Source organism: Archocentrus centrarchus, unplaced genomic scaffold (assembly GCF_007364275.1).
Source record: "Archocentrus centrarchus isolate MPI-CPG fArcCen1 unplaced genomic scaffold, fArcCen1 scaffold_40_ctg1, whole genome shotgun sequence".
NCBI lineage: Eukaryota > Metazoa > Chordata > Actinopteri > Cichliformes > Cichlidae > Archocentrus > Archocentrus centrarchus.
Window position 1 is genome coordinate 1625261 of NW_022060266.1, and position 23259 is coordinate 1648519.

The 23259-nt window shown below is 44.1% G+C and overlaps 1 protein-coding gene across 1 annotated transcript; it reads right to left on the bottom strand.

Annotated features, from left to right (window-relative positions):
- Nucleotides 1–1874: 1874 nt before the first annotated feature.
- Nucleotides 1875–22809, bottom strand: cyb5r4 (cytochrome b5 reductase 4). The gene is given in 16 exon segments (XM_030724694.1): nt 1875–2200; nt 2917–3078; nt 4825–4911; nt 5850–6000; nt 7816–7950; nt 10789–10929; nt 11033–11155; nt 11245–11277; nt 14664–14757; nt 15011–15068; nt 15163–15191; nt 15194–15246; nt 15782–15866; nt 19099–19199; nt 21362–21515; nt 22323–22809. Coding segments are annotated over 16 exon segments (1545 nt in total). The 5' UTR covers nt 22407–22809; the 3' UTR covers nt 1875–2145.
- Between the last annotated feature and the right edge of the window lie 450 nt (nt 22810–23259).

The window sequence follows — 23259 nt, forward strand, 5'->3', positions numbered from 1 at the left end:
TTCATTTATAAAAAGGTCAGAGATGGTTGATGTCAGTGATGGGCAGCCAGACTGAACTGAGTGCTGTTTGAATTCTGCTGCTTATGCAATAATAACATAACCCATCTCCAATAAGACCAATGCTGCGTTAATGTTTTACACATCGTGATTTATATGTGCAATTAAATGAGTCGAGGTGTCACATCATATTTAGGTTTTACAGTCCATCTTCAACTCATCACGTGCCCGCTGCTTGTGTCACACACGAGTCATTTATCCACACGTGTGAACATCTGCTGCTAAAGTGTGATATTTATGTGTGTGGGAGGCCTCATTCTGTGCAGAAGCACTGGCTGTAAATGAGAGTCCTAAGCATCTGACAGAAACCTCTGGATTACAGCTGTGCAGTCCGTGGAAGAAAGAGAAGATAATGTGGGAGGAAACTGAGCTTCCTGACTCCTGGCTCAGGTACAGTATTGTGGTCTGGTGGACACAGCAGTGATGGATTAGGCTGGGTCAGTATCTTTCTTAGCATTTGCTATGACTCACAATAGTTCAGGCAGTGACAGGCACTGATGATGCCCACTCTATCAGGATGCAACAGGTAGTGAGGAGAGTTTACAGAGATGTGACCCCAGAGTGTGAGGGGAGACGGAGGTGCTAACATCCCAAACAGCAACTTTGGAATTCACCCTGAGCAACTTCGTGAGGGCCCCAGGAGAAGGCTGCCTTTACCGGCACCACGACCAGGGCACAGGTCACACCACCGTGCCAGGAAGCACTTTATGTTCATAAGAGGTGAAAAACCCCTTCTGTCTTCTCTCTGACATCATGAAGTCAGTGAAGGAGAAATCCTAACGACAGAACCACAGGGCACTTCTCCTGAGCAGTGTTAGTAACTTTCTACAGGAAAGAAGAAATAAACAGGTTAGCCATTAAAACCACGTTCAGCCGCACCACGATGATTCTCTCCATCACTGACTGATCAGTGTGTATGCAAACCATGAAACCTGCAGCATTCAGAGAACCACTGACATTTATGTACTGAACAATGACAACCTGCACAGCATTACAGCAAACTGTTGCTACCATCAGGCAAGGCACATGATAGCCTTCGCAACACTTATAGCTAGGCGGCAAATACTCTTCAAGTGGAAAGAGAAACTCCCCCCAACATTTAAGACGTGGATCAACGAGCTTCTTCAGCATTTAGTATCGGAGAAGATCCGGTACTCTGCAAGAAGGTGTGCTCAAAAATTCTATGCCATATGGAAACCTCTTCTAGGCTATATAGAGAAATTAGATATCACTAATGCTGACCTCACCAAGATGATTGACCCTGCACCATAGCCAATATGAATCTAATAGATTGAGAGCTTTTATTTAATTATCTATACTTTTTTTTCCTTCCCTTTAGTAATTTTACAGTTTTTATTATGGTAATTTCATTATATGCTTGCTTCAGTTTTCTTGGAGGGATGGGGCTCCACTGGAGCGGGAGTATCATACGCTGGGATTATGTTGATGTTTGTAATATTTTGACTTATACATTCACTAAAAAGAAGTGTTTCATTGCTATTGCACAAAGTCCTCGTTAATCCAGCAGATCTTAGCCAGTGTGTAGTTACTCTTTAACAAAGTCAGGAAAGCTAATTCTTTTTAGAGTAATGTGATAGCTCCCTGTCATGCATTTTATTTTACATATCACAGTTGGAGCCATCAGCAGCTCCTGGGGGTGGCTGTGGCTCAGGAGGTAGAGCAGGTCACCTACTAATCAGAGGGTTGGTGGTTCGATTCCTGGCTGCATTCAAACGTATCCTTGGGCAGGATACTGAACCCCGATGCAACCGCTGGAGGGTGAATGCGGGTGAATGAGGCATCTCGTATGAGGAAAGTGCTATATGAGAACCGTTTATTTCCAGACTCGCTCCTCTTACATGCTGCACATGTATCCTTTTTTAAACTAATCTTTACAACTCATCATTTCCACTGAGCTTGCTGTCCACAATCACAGCACTGTGACTGTGTTCTGTTCCTTGGAGCCCCTCAAAGCCATCAGCATCATCAAGTCCTCGATGCATAGAAATACAAAGTTCACACATTACAGTCGACTCTCACTGGTACACACAGTCACCGCATGGTGGAGCTGGATCGAGGCAAAGCTTGTCAACCCTGGAAGGTGTGGAGCTCCTCTTCACTGAAGCCCTGATGCTTCAACAGCCTAAAAGAAGAGCAAACAGAGAAGGAGGTCAACACAAAGCTGGAACATGCTCAGCAAAGAGGACTGTCGGTGTACACGGAGGTCAAGGGGCTCAAAAAATTAGTTTATGCCTATAATCTGTGAAAGATTTTTCATTGTGTCATAGATATCAAAATGTTCTCAGGCGTAGTTAGGTCGGGGCGTCTGAGGCTACAGCGCGGACAATCTTTATGAATAGTGCCAGATCTTTGAAAGGGGGAAAAATATCCAGTATCAATTTCATCAAGTCCTGAAAAATATTGAATTTGAGAGGAGCTGCACCAATTTGGCATTTGGTGGTATCCAAGCTGTGGAGAGAAGCAGCTCTTTCAGAAGGAAAAAGGATGAAGAAAGCCACGCTGTCTCCTGGGCACTGCCTCACCTACGAGCTCAGCTGACTCAGGTGAGTCAGTTACAAAGCACACAATTTATGAAATCAAGTATTTCCAAGGCAAAGCTTTAAGACTTCATTCATAAGGCTAATTTCAAGGCACACCAGTTAATAGATTTCAATAATGAATTTAATTTATGTACATCTAAAATTGACTGAATTGATAACACATTTATTATTAAATGAGAGACGTGGTTAGATTTGTTGGAATATGCTGGAGATTCTCAGGAAGCATTACACGGCCTTTTCCTAGATGAGAAATTCCTGAATGAATCGGTATGAACGGACGGTAAGGGAAGGTACCCACCCTACTGTTAGCTCTGTGAAGGCCGTAGGGCCACAGACACACACGTAGCATTTGGACCCATCAGACCTGGCAAGGAATTCATTGAGCATGGACCCATCCACCTGACCTTTCCGGCCAGTCCAGCTCTCACTGGGCTCAGAGAGGACATATTCCACCTGAAACCTAAAACACAGGAACAGAGTGTGAGTCATTCTGCAAGTTAAAATAGCTCAAAACACAGCATTGCTATTATCTTTGACTTTGAAGAGGCATTCATTTCAGATGACTGTGGGGGCTGGATGTGGTTTGTAGCACAGCTGGCAGACATGAGCTAATTCTGCCTCTCTATTTTATGCAGCAGCATGCTGGGATCAACGTGTGGCAGGAGGAGGGTAGCTGACAGCGAGGAAGCTGGAGCCACATCGCAGCTGACCAGCAGCAGAACAACAGCCCTGAGTGAACTGAGTGTGTGTGTGTGTGTGTGTGTGTGTGGGCGATCCAGAGTAACAAGCCCGTTACACTGGTGCCAAACTGTCTGGAAAACTGGAAATGTCAGACCCACAGCCCACTCAGTGCTGGGGCAGATGGTGGCAGAAATGGCCTCCGTGCACCAAGAACATGTGGCGGTGCAACAACAACAGCTCGAGGCCCGTGTTGCAGGCCCAGGCCGAGTGGAACACACAAGTGCTGGAAAACCTGGTGACTCGGTCTGAATAGCAGTTCAGCCATCACCGCTTTTCCCTGTCATCACACTGCATCAGACCTGCTGCCCTTTCTGTTTCAAGGCCATGGTGGAAGCATGCAAGTGGCCAGAGACTGGGTGGGCAGTGCAGAGCTGCTGTGTCTACTTTCTGAGACAGAAGGCCAACCACTGAGCCTACCACTAGCATCGCGGGACACCAGCTGGTGGCACACTCCCAGCAGGCAGCGGGGAGCCGGCCGATTCCGGCGCTCTTTGCTGATCTTGGTATCTCATCTTCGACCACCAGCCTGCACACCCACTAACTTTGTTCCATCTGCTCTTCCTCCTCAGGTCCCAGCAGTTATCGGCGCTGGTTCCCACTCATAGGAAGTGAGTGTGGGGAGCCGGGGCACTTCTGTGTGTCCATCATTCTGTGAACACACAGAAGGCGGGACAGGTGATCCATGTTGGCGGCCATCCAACACCTTCCCCCGGTGACCCTGACCTGGATAAGCAGAAGCTACAGGCATAATAGCAGCAACTTTGTTCTTCTACATTACTCAGGTCAGATGTTCAGATTTCAGGTTCATACCACAGACTTATTTGTAGCCTTGCTCTGGATAAATCAGACATTTCATGGAAGCTTTATCCAGTTCCAGACTCCAAGACCCCACACGGTCTCCATCAATTACAGCAGGAAGACCACAGAGAGGAAGAAAAGATGGACGTAGCTTCCTGGTCAGAAAAATGAAGTGCCTGCATTCTACCTGAAAGCCACCAGATGGCGACTGCTGTGCTTCCAAAAAGACTTCGGGTCCTATAGAAGTCCATGGAAAAAGGCTTCTTCTGTGTTGACCTCTGGAAACACTTTCCTGGTCAGTTCATGGTCTTAGTCACTTATTTTGAGCCATAAAAACTATGTTGGTCATACCACATTTATGGTAATATGGATGGTTATTGCATACCTTGTGTCCTCACCGCTGACATTTACCAAAAGGGTTCTCCTTTAGAACTGCTGTTTGTCAGGAAACCACAGCCAAAAATAAATGACCCCTCAGCTCCTCTCAGCTCCCCTCTATCTGAAACTTTCAGTCACCTTCTGCTTCTTTTACAGCCCACACTGCTGTATACTCACATGCACTTGCTTAGACGCTCCACACGCTGTAATCTCTAATTCTGACTGTTATTCAGAGGCAAACATGGACAAACAGTATGAGGCCCTGAACACAGATGCACAGCTCCTGTACCTGTCATTATTAGCAGCCAGTTCATCCAGTCCACAGCGCCACAGGATGTCCTCTTCCCACCGGTTAAAAAAGAGCAGCTTTGTTTTCCTGGGAACACAGAAAATGTTGTAGGTTATGAAACAAGCAGGAAAATAAAAACCACTGCAACAATTTCCTCACACTAGAGACAAGTTCATAAGCTATAGACATACATTTACATGCTGTTTTACTAATGTGTGGTCTGACTGTTACTGCAGTCAGGACCAAAAGAAGACTTCCAGCTGCAGCAATTCATTGTTGGCAGCCTGGCTCTGCTCTGGGCCGTCCTCACACTGGTGGGGAGCTGGGCTGTGCAGAGCATCAGGAAGACCCAGCATAGAACACAGCAGATAGGACACTGATCAAGTGGGAATGAGCAGAACATCAGCCTGATACTGAGATCAGCTGAGCTAAAGTTTTCATGATATTCCCTGAGAGCCATTCAGAGGTGGATCAACTCATGCTTGGGATCACTGTTTTACTGTTTTTTATATCTGTGAACTTCTGCAGTCCTGTGTCACCAGCAGGTCTCTCAGGTCTTCAGATCAGATCCCTAAATCTAGTCCCACACTGTGGAACTGTCTGCTCTCCAATCCTCAGCAGACGTCTTCAACAAGCAGCAAGACTCATCTTTAAAACTGGCTTCCTCAAATCATTTTACTTGATTTGCATCTTATTTATATAAACATGCGCATACTACAATCATTATAGTAAGACACTATGATGCATTATATTGTGATATTAATCTGACATTCCAGTCTACACTATTGAACTGCCAAATGTACAAATACATTACAAGACTGTGGGATCTGTATATTTGTATAGATGTCTGCACTCACAGTGCCCTAAGCAGTGTTTATGCAAAGTTTCACCAAGATCGGTCCACTCGTCCAGGAGCAGATAGGGAACACGCACTGGGATCATTATAGTACTTCTACTAATCAGCACTGCAGTGGATACAAAGATGCCTCTTATAAAAGTGGCTCTTTCCTGCAGTCCATTCCTACCTGATGGTTTCAATGTCTTCAAGGGCCACACGAATAAGGCGAGCCATGGGCGTGAACCCTGTGCCTGCAGCTATTAAGTAGAGGTTCGTGACATCACGAAGGGGATGGAGGCTGAAAGTACCCTCTGGACCACTTACAGCCATATGCTCACCTAAAAGAGTAAACATGCAGTTCATACAACAGCTTCCAATAAACACCTCCAGGAACAGATTAGACATCTAAACAGGCTCAAAGCAGACTCTGACATCCAGCCTCTACTTGGTAACAATCAATATGAAAAGTTCATGAAATCTGTGACTGAACGATGTTACCATTAAAATATAGTAAAATAATAAAAGCAGGCGAAATCACTAAATTTGTACAAGATAATCACAGTAAGTATTATATCCATACATAACTTTAACAGAGCTCACTGACAGGGCAGCAGCTGCTACTACAGAGACAAGGAGCTCATTAAAGTTAGACTGACATTTTGATTTAATGTTGTGCAGTGCTCAGAGCCAAACAGCATGTCCTATCATAAAAGGAGAGCGTTAAGCTGTTGTGCTGGAGGGAAAAATACATTTAAGGGAGGTTCAATTCAGTGCTGTGAGTCACCTTTAACCTGTCAGACTTTGCTTCCAAGGAGCCGACGTCCTTGGAAGTTTTAAAGTGGTTTGGAGCAATAGTTTTTCTTAGCTGAAAGCAAATCTCAGCACGGTGTGCAGTGTGTCATTAAGAAGTGGCACTTCTTAACGACACACGTTTGTACTTTTGTAGACCTTCGTTTGTACTCATGTTGTTTCCTCAAGTATTTTTAGTCACACACTGCACACCACGCAAAGATATGCTTGGTGTTCTTGGGGCTAAGAGCTCTTTGGGAATCAGCACATAGGCTGCCAGTAACAAAGTGCTCAGAGATACAATTTAAAATGGGTTCTTTGCTAAACTGTCTATCATGTACTGCTTCATCCCTTGAAGTAGGTGGTTTCATGTGTGAATGACTCATAGGTCAGTGTGAAGTGGCTTAACAAACAAACAGGCAAACAAAAACTCTCAGTCACAAGGACCGGACTCAAATGCCAACAACATAGGCAATAATTTACTGGTTGTGTTGATGTGTTGAATATTGTACAAAGTGGCCACCTTCATGAGTAAATCACAGTATGTCAGATTTTTTTGCCTGCACATGAAACATAAAGATTTCCTTTATGTAAATGAGGAAATTGTGACAAACACTTTCCATTTTCTTGCACTGTGTGTGATGAATTCTCTGTAGCGTTATTGTTGTTATTATTACTGCTACTACTACAGCATGCAGTGTGTGGCCTCAAAGCAGAGCGTGGTCTGAGCACAGAGGAACTGTTTCGATGTAATTCTTTGCCTCTGCGGGGAAACGGAGGCTCTGTAGACATTAAGCTGCCTCCGGCTGCTCCCTGATTCAGAAGGGGTCGCCACAGTGGGCCGTTCCACAGGTCAGAGTTTTTACACCGGATGCAGTTCACACCGTGTTTCTCCTTCCGGGACCAAAGCAGCTTGTTGGGTGGATACATTATGGAGCCTCTGCTTTGAGGATTTGTGAATGTAGTTGGAAAATTGGGGTTTTTTTTTGTTTTTTTGGGCACAGCAGCTTTTGTTAGCAGTGGAGAGAGACAGGAAATGGGGGAAAGATACAGGGGAAGACACGCGGGCAAACTGGCGACAGGCCGGGATGCGAAAACGCGCCGCCCTCACCGCAACGCGGTGTATGTATGCGGTCGCCGGCTTCACCACTAAGCCACCCAGGCGCCAAAAATTGGGTTTTGTTTAAAGTTTAGAAAAGGGATGGAAGGTTTCTGTCTTTCCAATCATGAAGAAAAAACTTTAATAATTTTCCTCAGATGCATCATTACCACATTATTATTCAACTTCTAAACTTGATATCAAACTGCCTACTGAGTGTGTGTGTGCGCTCGCCTGTCTCTGTGTTAGCCTGGATGGGACTCACCAACATTTAGGCTGCTGAGATGTGGGGTGAACACTCCATCAGGGTAGACTTTGATCATGAGGTAGAGGTCTGAGTCCTGGGAAGCTGCTGCAAGATTGTGCTCCACTGGAGTGTATGGCCTCACTATTTCTCCATCTGCAGACAGATCAAAGAAAAATGATCCTCTGCAGACAGAAACTGATACCAATAGACAATTATATCAGTTAATGAAAATAAAACTCAATATTTTTATATCTTTAATTTATTGTATTTTTTAACTATTTACTTGGGACTCAGGATATATACTGCTCAAAAAAAATTAAGTGAACACTTTAAAAACACAACAGATCAAAATGGGGGTGGGGTGGGGGTGGGGGTTATGGTGTGGGGGTGTTCTTCAGGAGTTGGGCTCGGCCCCTTAGTTCCAGTGAGAGGAACTCTTAATGGTTCACCATACCAAGATATTTGGGACAATTTGATGCTCCAACTCTGTGGGAAGAGAGAAAGCCTTCCCAGAAGAGTTGAAGCTGTTACAGCTGCAGCGGGTGGGCCCACATCATATTAAAGCCTCTGGATTAAGGTTCATGTTTGTGAGAAGGCAGATGAGTGAATACCAGCCTGCTGGGATAATAATCTGGCTGAAGGAGGAGACAGAAGCCACTGACATCAAGATAAGAAAGATTTTCACCATGTATGGAGGGTTTCACCTCTATCTAGCATCCTGAGACTGCAGGCTCAACAGAAGCAATTCGGCTGAGGACTAGTGTTAGAATCACTATCCAGGATGAAACAACAAAGATCCCTGAGTAAATCAGGAAGATGATCATGTGCTTAGTGAATACTCCAGGCAGCAGAAACCCAGGAAAGTAGAAGAGCAATAGCAGTAACCATCACTGAAGGACCGGCCCCTTAGTGGCTTATAACACCAGCAGATAAAAAACAGTGGGTGATAAAGATAGAGCGCAGCTCTGGGAACAGCTAAGATACTCCCAGGCCTTTGGTAGAGGACCTGAGCTTGAAGAATAAAACAAAGACCATCTATAGGGCGACTGGGGAATTTTTTTTTAAGCCTGCATTATTTTTAATGGCCAGCAAGGGTTGTTTTCACATAGACTTTTTAGAAAACACCTATGTGAAAACAACCCTTTCACTTTCCCAGTCTGGTAAAAATCAGCTAACTGCTGATGATTTACCCTGTATTAACAAGTCCACCTTGTCCCTCAGTTTCACAGTAAGATTTACAACTCACATTGTCATGTTATGTCACAGTGCCTGTGTCCATCTTTTACAAACAGTTTAAGGTTAGAGCTCCCTTACTGTTTGTTTTTCTTGTTTGTTTTGCTGTTAATGTGTACACTTTCTGACAATAACAATTTGCGTTTTATTATTATAAAATATCCATATTCTCTTCCACTTATCCTGTCCAGGGTCACGGTCAGGGGCTGGAGCCTATCCCAGCTGTCATAGGTGAGAGGCAGGGTACACCTGTACAGGTCACCAGCCTGTCACAGGGCTAACAGACATCCATTCACACAAAACACTCACACTTAAATTCACACCCATGGGCAAGTTAAAATTAGCAATTAACCTAATAAGCATGTTTTTAGACTGTGGGAGGAAGCCAGAGTATCCAGAAGAAACCCACATAGGCACAGGGAGAAAATGTGAAGTCCACACAGAAAGGGCTCAGCTGGGACTTGAATGAGGAACCTTCTTGCTGCTGTTTTCTATGAAGATGCATTATATATGCAGTGAAACAATGTAGTAAATGGTTCTGAACTAGCAGCCCCACAGGGGGGCCCTGCGGGGGCTCGGGCGGCCCTCGGGTGCCGGGGGCCCTGGGGCCCTGCTGCCGGCCGTGCGGGGGGCTGGCCGCTGGGGGGGGGGCTGGCTTCTCGTTGCCTCGAATGCTCTGGTGCCCTTGCTCCTTGGCTGCTGGGACTCCATCTGAGACCTCCGTCCTCTGTCTGCTGGGAGGGGTGTACGGTTGTCTTTGGAATGAGTGGCCGCGGGTCTTCGTAGGTCTTGATGGGCTGCTGGTGGCCTGGGCTTCCTGGGATTCTCTTTGCCTGCCTCTGGGTTCTGATGGGCGGGGCTGCGGCTTTCTGCCTTCATTGGTAAGTACATTTCATGACACAAACACATACACCCACATAATAACACAAAATGGTTGGTTTGTATAACTATTCTTCTTTTATTTTTATTTATTTATTTATTTTTTTTTCCCCACACAATCTTTAATTTTGCAGATATTGTCAATATCTTAAGTTTAACAAGTGGCTAACTATTTGGTTTACTTACTTGCACTCTTTCCTGTTTCTTTTTTCTATTTTCTCTCCTTTTTTTTCCCCCTTTCTTCTTCTTCCTCTTTCCCTTTCTCTTTTCTTTCTTTTCTCTTTTCTATTTCTTAAGCCTGTCATTTCTGGCACAATTTGATAAATAGCATGTTAAAAATAATTCAAATAAAATAAAGGGTTACACAGTAACAAGAGGAGCCTATAGAGAACCTATAGAGCTCATCTTGAAATAGCAAATATGTTTGGCACAACAATGCATTCAGATCACAGTTCTGTTTGCAAGATCTGCCAGACATGACAGGCAAAAAAAAAAAAGAAAGGGCTCAGCTGGGACTTGAATGAGGAACCTTCTTGCTGCTGTTTTCTATGAAGATGCATTATATATGCAGTGAAACAATGTAGTAAATGGTTCTGAACTAGCAGCCTGAAAACTAAATGCAACAATTTTAAGACAGATTAACAACAAGGATATGACTATTCTTATTATCACTGTGTGAAGTGTTAAGTGGAAGGAGCAGCGTGGGGATCTTCTGTACTTAATGAAGAGGAAGCTCTGTATGATGTGACCTTGGTAAACAGTGTAATACTGCTCTGTTTCTCACTGGCTCAGCATACTCATACCTACCACAGCTGCCACTGGAGTTTATATGCACATGTTTCTTTTAGCACTACATCAGAAAAACATTCAGGTGCTCACCTTGAATGAGCGCTTTGAGATAGACGTGTTTTCCAACAGGCACATGCATCACAGTCCCACGTGGGAACTGCAGTCTGAATAAATAAGTGTTGTGGTTCACCTCAGTCTTAGACACCAGCACACAATCCCGATAGAAGACAGCTGTAAAACAGGGAACACCAATGAATTACCATTTTTCCAGGGCGCCTAATAAGCAAATGATTATCATGCAGGAATTAACATCTTTGATATTCTTGGAACCCACCTCTGTCTTTTTTGCGTAGAAATGTATTATGGGATTCAAGTGGCTGGCCAAGGTTCACCCATTTTCCTTTAGTACCTTTGCGTATGCTGACCTGGATCTTTCCCACTGAGAAAGCAGTGTGAACTGCAGGCCAATCATAAGTTAAAGCTAAGATCCACACAGTGAACTGTAGCGCACATTTCACACAATCTGTTTTTAAACATGCTGTTTACCTGCAACATTTTCCTCAACTTCATCAGCGAGACCTGACAAAGCATGAAAGCTGATGTTACAAACAAAATTATTTATTCATAAGCTTGATATTATTAACAAGTCATAATAACATGATGAACAGCGTACCCTAAAAGATAATGTAAAATTCTAATGAAGTTTAGAAGCAACACCCCTTTAACAACGGACTATAAATTAACAATATCTGAATAAACTATTCAGATCTGTTTATACAGCACTGACTCACAACAAACTCTCAGCACTTGAGTTAAGTAAAGACTTTTCAATACTAGAGAGAACCACAACAATCAGATGATCCCACATAAAAAAAACACCTGGTGACAGAGGAAAGGAAAAACTGCCTTTTAGCAGGAAGAGACCTTCAGCAGAGCCATCAGGGAGGGGCGGCCATTAGGGTCATCAAGTTCATTAGGGTCATTAGGGTCATCAAGTTCATTAGGGTCATCAAGTTCATTAGGGTCATTAGTGTCATGAAGTTCATTAGGGTCATTAGGGTCATGAAGTTCATTAGGGTCATTAGGGTCATGAAGTTCATTAGGGTCATCAAGTTCATTAGGGTCATCAAGTTCATTAGGGTCATTAGGGTCATGAAGTTCATTAGGGTCATCAAGTTCATTAGGGTCATGAAGTTCATTAGGGTCATGAAGTTCATTAGGGTCATTAGGGTCATCAAGTTCATTAGGGTCATCAAGTTCATTAGGGTCATTAGGGTCATCAAGTTCATTAGGGTCATTAGGGTCATGAAGTTCATTAGGGTCATGAAGTTCATTAGGGTCATTAGGGTCATCAAGTTCATTAGGGTCATCAAGTTCATTAGGGTCATCAAGTTCATTAGGGTCATGAAGTTCATTAGGGTCAATAGGTTCATGAAGTTCATTAGGGTCATCAAGTTCATTAGGGTCATGAAGTTCATTAGGGTCATTAGGGTCATGAAGTTCATTAGGGTCATGAAGTTCATTAGGGTCATTAGGTTCATTAGGGTCATTAGGGTCATGAAGTTCATTAGGGTCATCAAGTTCATTAGGGTCATGAAGTTCATTAGGGTCAATAGGTTCATGAAGTTCATTAGGGTCATCAAGTTCATTAGGGTCATGAAGTTCATTACGGTCATTAGGGTCATGAAGTTCATTAGGGTCATGAAGTTCATTAGGGTCATGAAGTTCATGAGGGTCATCAAATTCATTAGGGTCATGAAGTTCATTAGGGTCATCAAGTTCATTAGGGTCATGAAGTTCATTAGGGTCATCAAGTTCATTAGGGTCATGAAGTTCATTAGGGTCAATAGGTTCATGAAGTTCATTAGGGTCATCAAGTTCATTAGGGTCATGAAGTTCATTAGGGTCATTAGGGTCATGAAGTTCATTAGGGTCATGAAGTTCATTAGGGTCATTAGGGTCATGAAGTTCATTAGGGTCATCAAATTCATTAGGGTCATGAAGTTCATTAGGGTCATCAAGTTCATTAGGGTCATGAAGTTCATTAGGGTCATGAAGTTCATTAGGGTCATCAAGTTCAGGAACGAGTTCTTGCCTCAAGTGGAGGAGTTCAAGTATCTCGGGGTCTTGTTCACGAGTGATGGGAGAAGGGAACGGGAGATCGACAGGCGGATCGGGGCTGCTTCTGCAGTGATGCGGACGCTGCACCGGTCCGTCGTGGTGAAGAGGGAGCTTAGCGTAAAAGCGGGGCTCTCGATTTACCGGTCGATCTACGTTCCTACCCTCACCTATGGGCACGAGCTTTGGGTAGTGACCGAAAGAATAAGATCGCGAATACAAGCGGCAGAAATGAGTTTCCTTCGAAGGGTGGCTGGCCTCTCCCTTAGAGTTAAGGTGAGGAGTGCGGCCATCCAGGAGGGGCTCAGAGTAGAGCCGCTGCTCCTCCACATCGAAAGGAGCCAGTTGAGGTGGGTCGGGCATCTGATTAGGATGCCTCCTGGCCGCCTCCTGGGTGAGGTGTTCCGGGCATGTCCCACCGGGAAGAGGCCCCGTGGTAGACCCAGGACACGCTGGAGAGATTATGTATCTCGGCTGGCCTGCGAACGCCTTGGGGTCCCTCCGGATGAGCTGGAGGAGGTGGCTGGGGAGAGGGAAGCCTGGGCTTCTCTGCTTAGGCTTCTGCCCCCGCGACCCGGCCTCGGATAAGCGGAAGAAAATGGATGGATGGATGGAAGTTCATTAGGGTCATGACGGTCATTTGGGTCATGAAGTTCATTAGGGTCATTAGGGTCATGAAGTTCATTAGGGTCATCAAGTTCATTAGGGTCATTAGGGTCATGAAGTTCATTAGGGTCATGAAGTTCATTAGGGTCATGAATTCATTAGGGTCATTAGGGTCATGAAGTTCATTAGGGTCATGAAGTTCATTAGGGTCATCAAGTTCATTAGGGTCCTCAAGTTCATTAGGGTCCTAGGTCATAAGTTCATTAGGGTCATTAGGGTCATGAAGTTCATTAGGGTCATTAGGGTCATGAAGTTCATTAGGGTCATCAAGTTCATTAGGGTCATTAGGGGAAAAGAGAAAAGAAAAAAGTGAAACAGACAGGACAACAGATCTGGGATCTAGTAAATCTGTTGCAAGGAACGCTCAGTTAGGGAAACAATCACGGTTTGGAGAAAGCGCTTGTATAGTTGTGGTCAGAGGTTCACACACACTCCTCATGGACAGGACTGTCATGGTAATTTGGGGCTTTTAATGATTCCTCGGAACAGTTTCTGCCAGGGTGGCATAATTTTACAGCATACATGTTCAATGACTTGGGTGCACAAACTTGAATTTACTTTTAATTTCTCTAATCTTCTAATCAAAGTCTGGGAGAGAGTTCACATAAAACATGCAGTAGTGGCATATAAATGCATCAGGAGTGCAAACAGGGCAGGGAAGAGGAAATGGTCAGTGAATCATGGGAAGTCCCTCAGCAGCCCAAGCCTATACAGCAAAACTCAGGGTGGGTCACCTGATCCTGCCCTAAGTGTAAGCTTTGTCAAAAAGTTTGGAGTCTGATCTTAGAAGTAGAGAGGGTGCTTTTTTATATATATTACACTTTTTTCCCAGGCCAAATAAAGGTCTTCTAACTTTAACAGCTCACACAACATCTGCTTTAAACTGTGCATATGTGAACTGCACCAGTCAAACTCTAATGTTCTGTTTGGATTTATAGGGGCTACATTTACAGCATCATACATTATTGTAAATGTAAATATCATTAGGAAATGGTGAGACAATACAAGGTTTTCAGGAAAAATTATAGAGTTTTCAGTTTCTACGCCATCTGTCAGGACAAGATCGAGTGTGAGTAATTTACATTTACATCTCCATGTCCTCTAAGTTATTGAATTCCCTCTTTCTAGCCCAAGATCGATGCAAAACAGATAACAAGGCAGAACCAAAAATCTCTACTCACGTAAATGAATCATGTAGGACATCTTCCCCAGCAGCACCTCCACTCGGAGAACGCCTGCCTCTAGATCAACAGTGGCGCACCCTGAGCTGGGTAACTGAGAGAAAAAGTTACACTCATAAATGTGTTATCTCTAACAATCACTAACACAACTCTGTGGCCATGTGATACTTTCACTGCTCAAACGCTAACTGTGCCTATTCGAGGAATCAAAACACCACAAGGATAAAGATGAAGCTCAGTAACAGTCAGGAGTGCAGACTGGGGTGGGGGGTGTGTGAAGATGAATGTGTGGACTGTGCTGCTGCGTCACCTCTTGCAGCACATTAGATGTGTGCAGGAGTGATTACCTTTCTTTTGGTATAAACAACCAGATGAACGGTCGCCTCAGTTTGGAACCAGTCATACCTGCAGCAGCAACAGACAGCAGACGATACTGTCATTTGAAAGCTTCCTTATTAGACGCATGTGGTTTTTTTTTTAGACGTACTGTCTTTCATACCGAGGCCGAGAGTCTTTGCCTGGGGGGGGGGCGGCACTGCAGTTGGTGAAGTGAGGCCAGTCACAGGTGGGGGAGGGATGACTGCTAAGGTTAACAACAGACGAGAGCTTTTTTTGCTGCAGCAAAAACTTATTGTTAGTCCAACTAAAATTACAACATGTCATATTATCCAATATGAGGCCAATATTGGTTTTTGAATTAGAACCAAACACCACAGGCTGAAAATTCATCAGAGGCACGGCTCGAATCTTTGGACTAATTTCAAGCCATCCATCCATTTCCTTCAGCTTATCTTTATGAATTTCAACTAGACATTTCATCCTAAAATCAAAGGTATACGTTTGGTCCTCTGGGATATAGTACTGTTCATCTAAGGAAGCTGGCTAAAATTACACGTCAGGGTTATACTAATGCTGGGTGGTATCACAGATATACCAGTATACTGGTCACAATTTCATACATGATATACATTTTTTCAAACACAACTATGGTAGCACAGAGATGTAGAGACACAGCAGGGTCTGCCTGCGATACTCATTTAGTAGAAAATAAGTCTTGGTTAAAGGTTGTGTGTTAGAGTTATGCAGTTTGGGTAAGTCTGTAAGAAATCAGTGGGTACCTTTAACAGCTGTGGTGGCCTTGGGGGTCAATCTGCCCACCAGGCACTCCTTCAGCATGGACTCATAGTTCACCCAGCGATGGACCTGCTCACAAACACACAAGTAAACTCATCCAAGTCATCACTTGATGCATTAAAGAGCTTATAAATCTAAATAATACTGCAAACTTTCCTATAGTGTGATCCAAAGAGCAGCAGGAGAGCTTCTGAGTAAGACTAAGAGATTAAATAACTAATGTCACAGTTTGACAAGAAAATGACTAAACAAACAAACACTGACAAGAATCAAGATTTCAGAAAATCGTTTATCCACCTCCTCCAAACACATCCAAAGTGTACACTAGTAACTGAATTTAACCTCTGGAGCTTGAAAAGGGCGACTGGACTTCTTTTTGTTTCTTGAAGACGTTTCACCTCTCATCCGAAAGGCTTCTTCAGTTCTCAACCAAATGGTGGAGAGACCCAGGTATTTAAACCCCTGTGGGTGTAGTCCCCTGGAGGTGGTTGTGACCCTCTATTGATCATGTGCTTGAACACATGTGCCCAGGTGTGAAGGGGGCGTGGGTCATATTTAATCAGTGGTTTCAGTTGAAACCAATTTAGGACTCCGCTCCATTGTTTCCTGTGGCCTATTGAGGTCACTGGAACAAAGGTGTGAATGGGGGTTGAGACGTCTGGGAAGGGAGCTCAGGACAGCACTGTAAGCGGGGGAAAGTTGGTGACGTAATCCACCTCCTCTGTTCAATGATGGTTGTTCACAGTGGACATAGATGGCTTCTTTCACTCCTCTTTCAAACCATCTGTTTTCCCTGTCCAAAATGTGGAAATTGGCATCCTCAAAAGAGTGCCCTTTTTCCTTCAGATGCAGATGTACTGCTGAATCTTGTCCTGTCGAGGTGGCTCTTCTATGTTGTGCCATTCGTTTGTGAAGAGGCTGTTTGGTTTCACCAATGTAGAGGTCCGAGCACTCTTCACTGCACTGAACAGCATACACTACATCGCTGATCTTGTGTTTGGCGGGTTTGTCCTTGGGATGAACCAGTTTTTGTCTTAGGGTGTGACTTGGTTTGAAGTATACTGAGATGTCATGCTTGGAGAAAATTCTTCTGAGTTTCTCTGACAAGCCTGACACATATGGGATGACAATGTTGTTCCTCTTGTCCTTCCTATTCTCTGTAGTTTGTGTTTGGCCTTCATTCCTGTGCATCTTAGCTGATTTGATGAAGGCCCAGTTGGGGTAACCGCATGTTTTGAGGGCTTTCTTAATGTGTGTGTGTTCCTTATGCTTCCCTTCTGCCTTAGAGGGAACACTTTCCGCACGGTGTTGTAGGGTCCTGATCACCCCAAGTTTGTGTTCCAGAGGGTGGTGGGAGTCAAAGAGGAGATACTGGTCTGTGTGTGTGGGCTTCCGGTAAACTTCAATGTTGAGGCTTCCATCTTCCTCGATAAGCACCGCACAGTCCAGGAATGGTAACTTGTTATCTCTGGTGTCCTCCCTGGTAAAACGTATGTATTTATCCACTGAGTTAATGTGATGAGTGAAGGCTTCTACTTCTTGGGTTTTGATTTTGACCCAGGTGTCATCTACATATCTGTACCAGTGGCTAGGTGCCTTCCCTTTGAAAGAACCAAGAGCTTTACTTTCCACTTCCTCCATGTAAAGGTTGGCTACAATGGGAGACACTGGGGAGCCCATGGCACATCCATGCTTCTGTCTGTAGAATCCATCATTGTATTTAAAATATGTTGTGGTAAGGCAGAGATCTAAAAGTGCACAAATCTGATCTGGGGTGAAGCTGGTTCTGTTCAGTAAGGAATCGTCTTCCTGTAGTCGTCTTCTGACGGTCTCCACTGCCTCAGTTGTAGGTATGCAAGTGAAAAGTGAAACCACATCAAAGGACACCATGGTTTCATCTGGATCCAGTACAAGATTCTGGACCTTGTTAGTAAAATCTGTAGAGTTTTCAATGTGGTGGGGTGTGATGCCAACAAGCGGTGATAAGATGGTGGCGAGGTGTTTGGAAATGTTGTAGGTGACCGAGTTTATACTGCTGATAATGGGTCGAAGTGGGACTCCTTCTTTGTGGATCTTTGGGAGTCCATAAATGCATGGAGTGGCTTCTCCAGGGTACAGGCGGTAGTAAGTGGGGCGGTCAATGGCTTTTTCCTTTTCAAGTTGTTGCAGGCAGCAAACAACTTTTTTCTTGTAGTTGCTTGTGGGATCACGTCTCAAGACCTCATAAGTATTGTTGTCACTGAGGAGTGTAGTAATTTTGTTGTGGTAATCCGATGAATTCAGCACAACCGTGCACCTCCCCTTGTCGGCTAGGCAGTATGGTGATGTTTTGATCCTTGCTTAGGGCTGTGATGGCCTTCTTCTCCTGAATGGTGAGGTTGGATGGAGGAAGTCTTGCACTGGAGAGAGTGGCTGAAACTTTCATCCTGATCTGTTCTGCTACAGGATGAGAAAGTTTGTTATTTCATTATAGCGGTTTCTGTTGCTGTGATGAGGTCTACTATAGGAAGCTGTTGTGGGGCTATGGCAAAGTTGAGTCCTTTGGCTAGCACATTTTCTTCTGGTTTGGTGAGGACCCTGTCTGATAGGTTCTTCACCCACTTTCCTTGGTTTCCATTGCTTATCGTGTCGTCCTGTTTGTTAACAGATGAATGGTATGCCTTGGTTTGCAGAGTTTGAAATTTACGTAGTTGTCTTTCCTTGCCTTTGATGTGTTGTGCGAGCTGGGCTTTGTCCACAAATGTAGAAACTTCTTCTGCGATGGTGTGAGGTAAGAGTGATGGGAGTTTCTGCTGAGTCTGGTGGATTTTGTTCTGGAGTGCATCTATGGTGAAATGGACCTGTCTTATCCTTTCACTTAAAAGGTGGTTCTGTGCTCTCCATAGAATTTGGTCAGCTCCAGGGGAGCTCCAGGGGACCACCTCCAGGGGACTACGCCCACAGGGGTTTAAATACCTGGGTCTCTCCACCATTTGGTTGAGAACTGAAGAAGCCTTTCGGATGAGAGGTGAAACGTCTTCAAGAAACAAAAAGAAGTCCAGTCGCCTTTTTCAAGCTCCAGAGACTACTATGACCTGGATAACTGAGAATCTACACAGACAAACTGAATTTAACATTTGCCTCTTATCACTGAAAGTACTGAAATTCTTTGGTTACCAATATAAACTACAGGCAAACAAAGTAATTACTGTATCTGAAGTCTGGAAATATTTAAACCACAAACACTGAAAAAAAGAATGTCATTGTGACTTCAGGACCTGTGAAATGAGAGTGTCTTTACTTCTGTCAGCAGATTCCATACCTGGTCAAAGAGTTCAGTTCCATCTATTCCTGCTGCCTTCATCAGCTCCTCTTCTCCACCAGGGTGGTAGTCCATGTAGGGGGTCACATTGTAAACCATACCTGTGGAAAGCATCCAGAGTTTCATGTGTATTATTTACCCTGCAGACAGTACTGTTACCAACAGAGACTCCTGTCATAAAAATAAAGCCAGATGACTGCCTCCCCCCTCCCCGATCCTGGTTCTGCTTTGCATGCCTGACAGCGTCAGAGCTACTAATGAGACAACAAACGGTGTCCCGGCGGATCTCCTCCCAGATCTGTACCAGAGCATCACTGAGCTCCTGGACAGTCTGAGGTGCAGCCTGGCAGTGTTGGATGGACCAAAACATAATGTCCCAGAGGTGTTTTTTGGACTTAGGTCAGGCAAGCGTGGGGGACAGTCAATGGCATCAATTCCTTCATCCTCCAGGAACTGCGTGCAGTGCTGGGCAGCGCCCACTAGAGGACGTCAGGTCCTCAGGCCCCCCACCCCCTCATGAAGTCTGTTTCTGATTGTTTGGTCAGAGACATTTGCACAGTGGCTACTGGAGGTCATTTTGTAGCAGATCCCGGTCCTGCTGATGGGTTAAGGACCTTCTCCTGTCCAGCTCTCCTAGAGTTCCTGCCTGTCTCCTGGAATCTCCTCCATGCTCTGAGACTGTGCTGGGAGACACAGCAAACCTTCTGGCAATGGCACGTATTGATGTGCCATCCTGGAGGAGTTGGGCTATCTGTGCAGGTATGGCCTCATGCTACCAGCAGTGACTCTGACCCTAGCCAAATGCAGAACTAGTGAAAAACAGTCAGAAAAGATGAGGAGGGAAAAATATGAGTGTCCTCCACCTGTAAACCATTCTTGTTTGGGGGGGGGTGTCTCATTGTTGCCCCTCTAGTGCACCTGTTGGTAATTTCATGAACACCAAAGCATCTGAAACTGACAGAGCCCCCCCGCTGCTTAACTGATCAATGTTTCACTAGTTTAACTGATTTGATGCTTTACTTTGATTAAAAAGTGTCCTTTTATTTTTTCAGCAGAACATCCAGTAACTGTCAGCTATCAAGGTGTGACCTTAGCATTTGGAGGTCCCATATCATATCTGCTGAGGAGTCAGCTGAGTTCACAAGTGAAGTAATCACTAGACGAAAAAGTCAGAAGCAACAGAGTGTCTCAATCCGCTCTACTGAAAGAGCTGTGCTGCGCCCACCGGCTGCTTCTCTCTGTCATTCACAGACCTCCTCCTCAAACAGGTAGGTGCAGCATTTCCATTCTAGCTTAACTTACAGACCACTGAAAATCAAAGTTTCAATCCAGAGGTGTACAGGCACGGTCCAAATTATTATCTGTGTGGATTTTGTGGGGACATATGAGACTAATATTATGTCTTAAAGTAGTAGATAACAATACTGTTAAGGTCAGAGGAACCAGTACCACTGCCAGTAAAGAAAATACTAATCTACCTGCTCGCTCAGGTGAGCTCAGTAAAGCCTACAGAAGTGGTTGAAAATAAACAAAAGCATTCCAGCTTTGTGACAGATTAAAAACCTTTTTGTTAAACTTTGTTTTTAACTGAGTAAAGCTTGGGAGCTAAGGTATGAGGCTTGTGCTGCACTGCATCATACACACTATCATGTTTCACTCTCTTCACTTGGCCTGTTACAGCTGCAGCTTCCTCATTTACTTGGTGAAAATTACAAAATGTGCAAACTATGTTACACTTAACAACTTTAGCAGTCCAAAAAGGTAAACAGTTTTTAACAGTTACTTGGGACTCCAAAGTTGTCAAATTACACAGCACTACAAAAGAAAACTGGGAAGTTCAATTGCAACCTCCTAGAAGTGTCCAGAACTCCACTTCCTCTGATGATGAGTGAGTAAATCAGCAGTGAGTAATCCAAAGGCCAAAATCTTCAGAGCAGCAAAAACAGGCTGGTTAGCAGTTAATCTGTGCTACAGAGCTGGTGAGTGAAATTCTAACATTGTATGTAACTTAGCAGGTCTATGTACAGTCTGTGGGTATACCTTGCTAACCAAACTTGCGAGCATTAGCTCACACCTGATTACTTTTTCAGCACAGTCTCAGCAGTCTGAATACGTCACACTGAGGTTTGGCTCTCCTAATTCCACTGAATTCAAAGAGACATGCCATGAAGTATCATCACGCTGACATGAAGTGTCCTCCAATCCTGCTCAAGATTAAAGGCCCCTTACAGGCCACTGCAGGCTCTGTTCATTGCAGACTCACCTCGTATGCAGGTCCAGCAGTCCTCTCTCCTGTTGTGTTTCTGCAGTTCTTCCTGGGTAACTTCAATCAGGCGCCCCCCGAGACCAGTCAGATCTTTTCCACTCTTGGAAAACCGAATCCAGTCCATGAGACTGTGGCCAGGCTTCAGCGCCACCTTGTAGGGCAGAATCATGTAAAAGTCAAGGTGGGTAATTACCTTCTTCTGGAGATAGGTGAAAAAAATGTTAGGAACAAGTTGTAGATACAAGAGTCCTCTGGAGTTGTATGGCAACAGAATTCTGCTAATATACCAGCTGTTAATTATGGAGGGTCAAAACTTCAAAATTAAAAATAAAGAAATACCACTCTCTACTGCAAAATGTAAATTCTATAACTCCCCATATTGGCCACCAACCTTGTTACTTCACAGGCACAATGAACTTATGCATCCACACGAAAAATGGCCTGACTGTATTATTTTCAACCAGATTAGTTTGTTATGGATGCTGGTTTCCACCACTGAAATAAAAACCCAAAACATTTTTACCCAGGACTCAACATTATTAACTCAAAATTTCAAGTTATATTCTCGATTTCGAGTTAATTTCTCAGAAACGTCGAAATGTTCACATACCTAACTCGAAATTTTGAGACGATAACGCGAAATTTTGACTTATGGATGCCAGAAACTGTTGTTTTTTTCAGCGGCGGAAACGAGCTTCAGTAATCTAGTATCGCCTTACTGAAATATCCATTTCTGTTTCAGACGCTGTGACACACTGACTTATTTGCATAATGAAGAACAAATATATAAAGAAATGTAAAAAGTACATTGTGGAAAAATGTGTTTGTGGAAATACATCGGGGAATACAAAGGATGGATAGCTATACAAAATAAATAATGAATTAATTGTATTGTGAACACAGTCAAGTGTCTAATAAGTGTGGGGATTTCGTAGGCGTTTGGGGTATAGTGTGTTACCTTGTTCCTCCCGGACTGGCCGGACGGAGAGACCCGCTGCTGGGAGCTCGGTGCCGGGAAGCACTGGGTCGGAATGTTTAACATGTTGTGAACGCTTCGGAGGCAGTCCCACTTGCGTACAAAACCTATTTAACCAGCGACAGATTATTACAATAACACACAAACACAAAATATCACTCTGACTCCATGGTGTCTGTGGTACTAGCTCCTTCCTTGTGTATGACACATCTGAGTTGAGCAATGTTGTCTAGCTGCAAAGCTAAGCTAGGCTAATAGAACGACGTACTGAAAGGCAAACTCTAAATAGTCATATTAGATTTCGACAAGTTAATATTTTCGAGGTTAAAAAAAAACTTAATAAACAAATTAAATAGTTATCTATAGTATGTAGGTGCCAACTATCTCCTGCTTTAGAACTTCCGTTATTGCATTAAGACTACATTTGTCGCACAGTCTGACGTCATGTCAACAAACGGCGTCATCAATTTGCGACGGCGCTGCATTTTCTGGATTTACTGTCAGGTTCAGAGCTAGTCCCTATCCCAGGAGGCAGGTTCAGGAAACTGAGGTTAAAGACAAACTCAGGGTTAAATTTAGCTCTCTTCCTGGAACAGTGCCCCTCATCTCAGGGTTAACAAACCCAAAGTTTTTCCTGGAATAGGCCCTGGATATCTAGTCGATAATTAGCCCAAGGTTTGCCTGGTGGGGGCAGCATCCGACCGGTCACAGCTATGTATAAGTGTAGTGGCAACAGTGTGGCTATACCATGAGATAAAATATGAAGAGGTTAAACATTATACAGGCTGAAAGTAACAGCTGCTGGAGACAGCAGAGACTACTGTGTGCGCAAGAGGAAAAGTACTACACTCTAGGATTAAATACGCTGTGTGTGTGTGTGTGTGTGTGTGTGCGTGTGTGTGTGTGTGTGTGTGTGTGT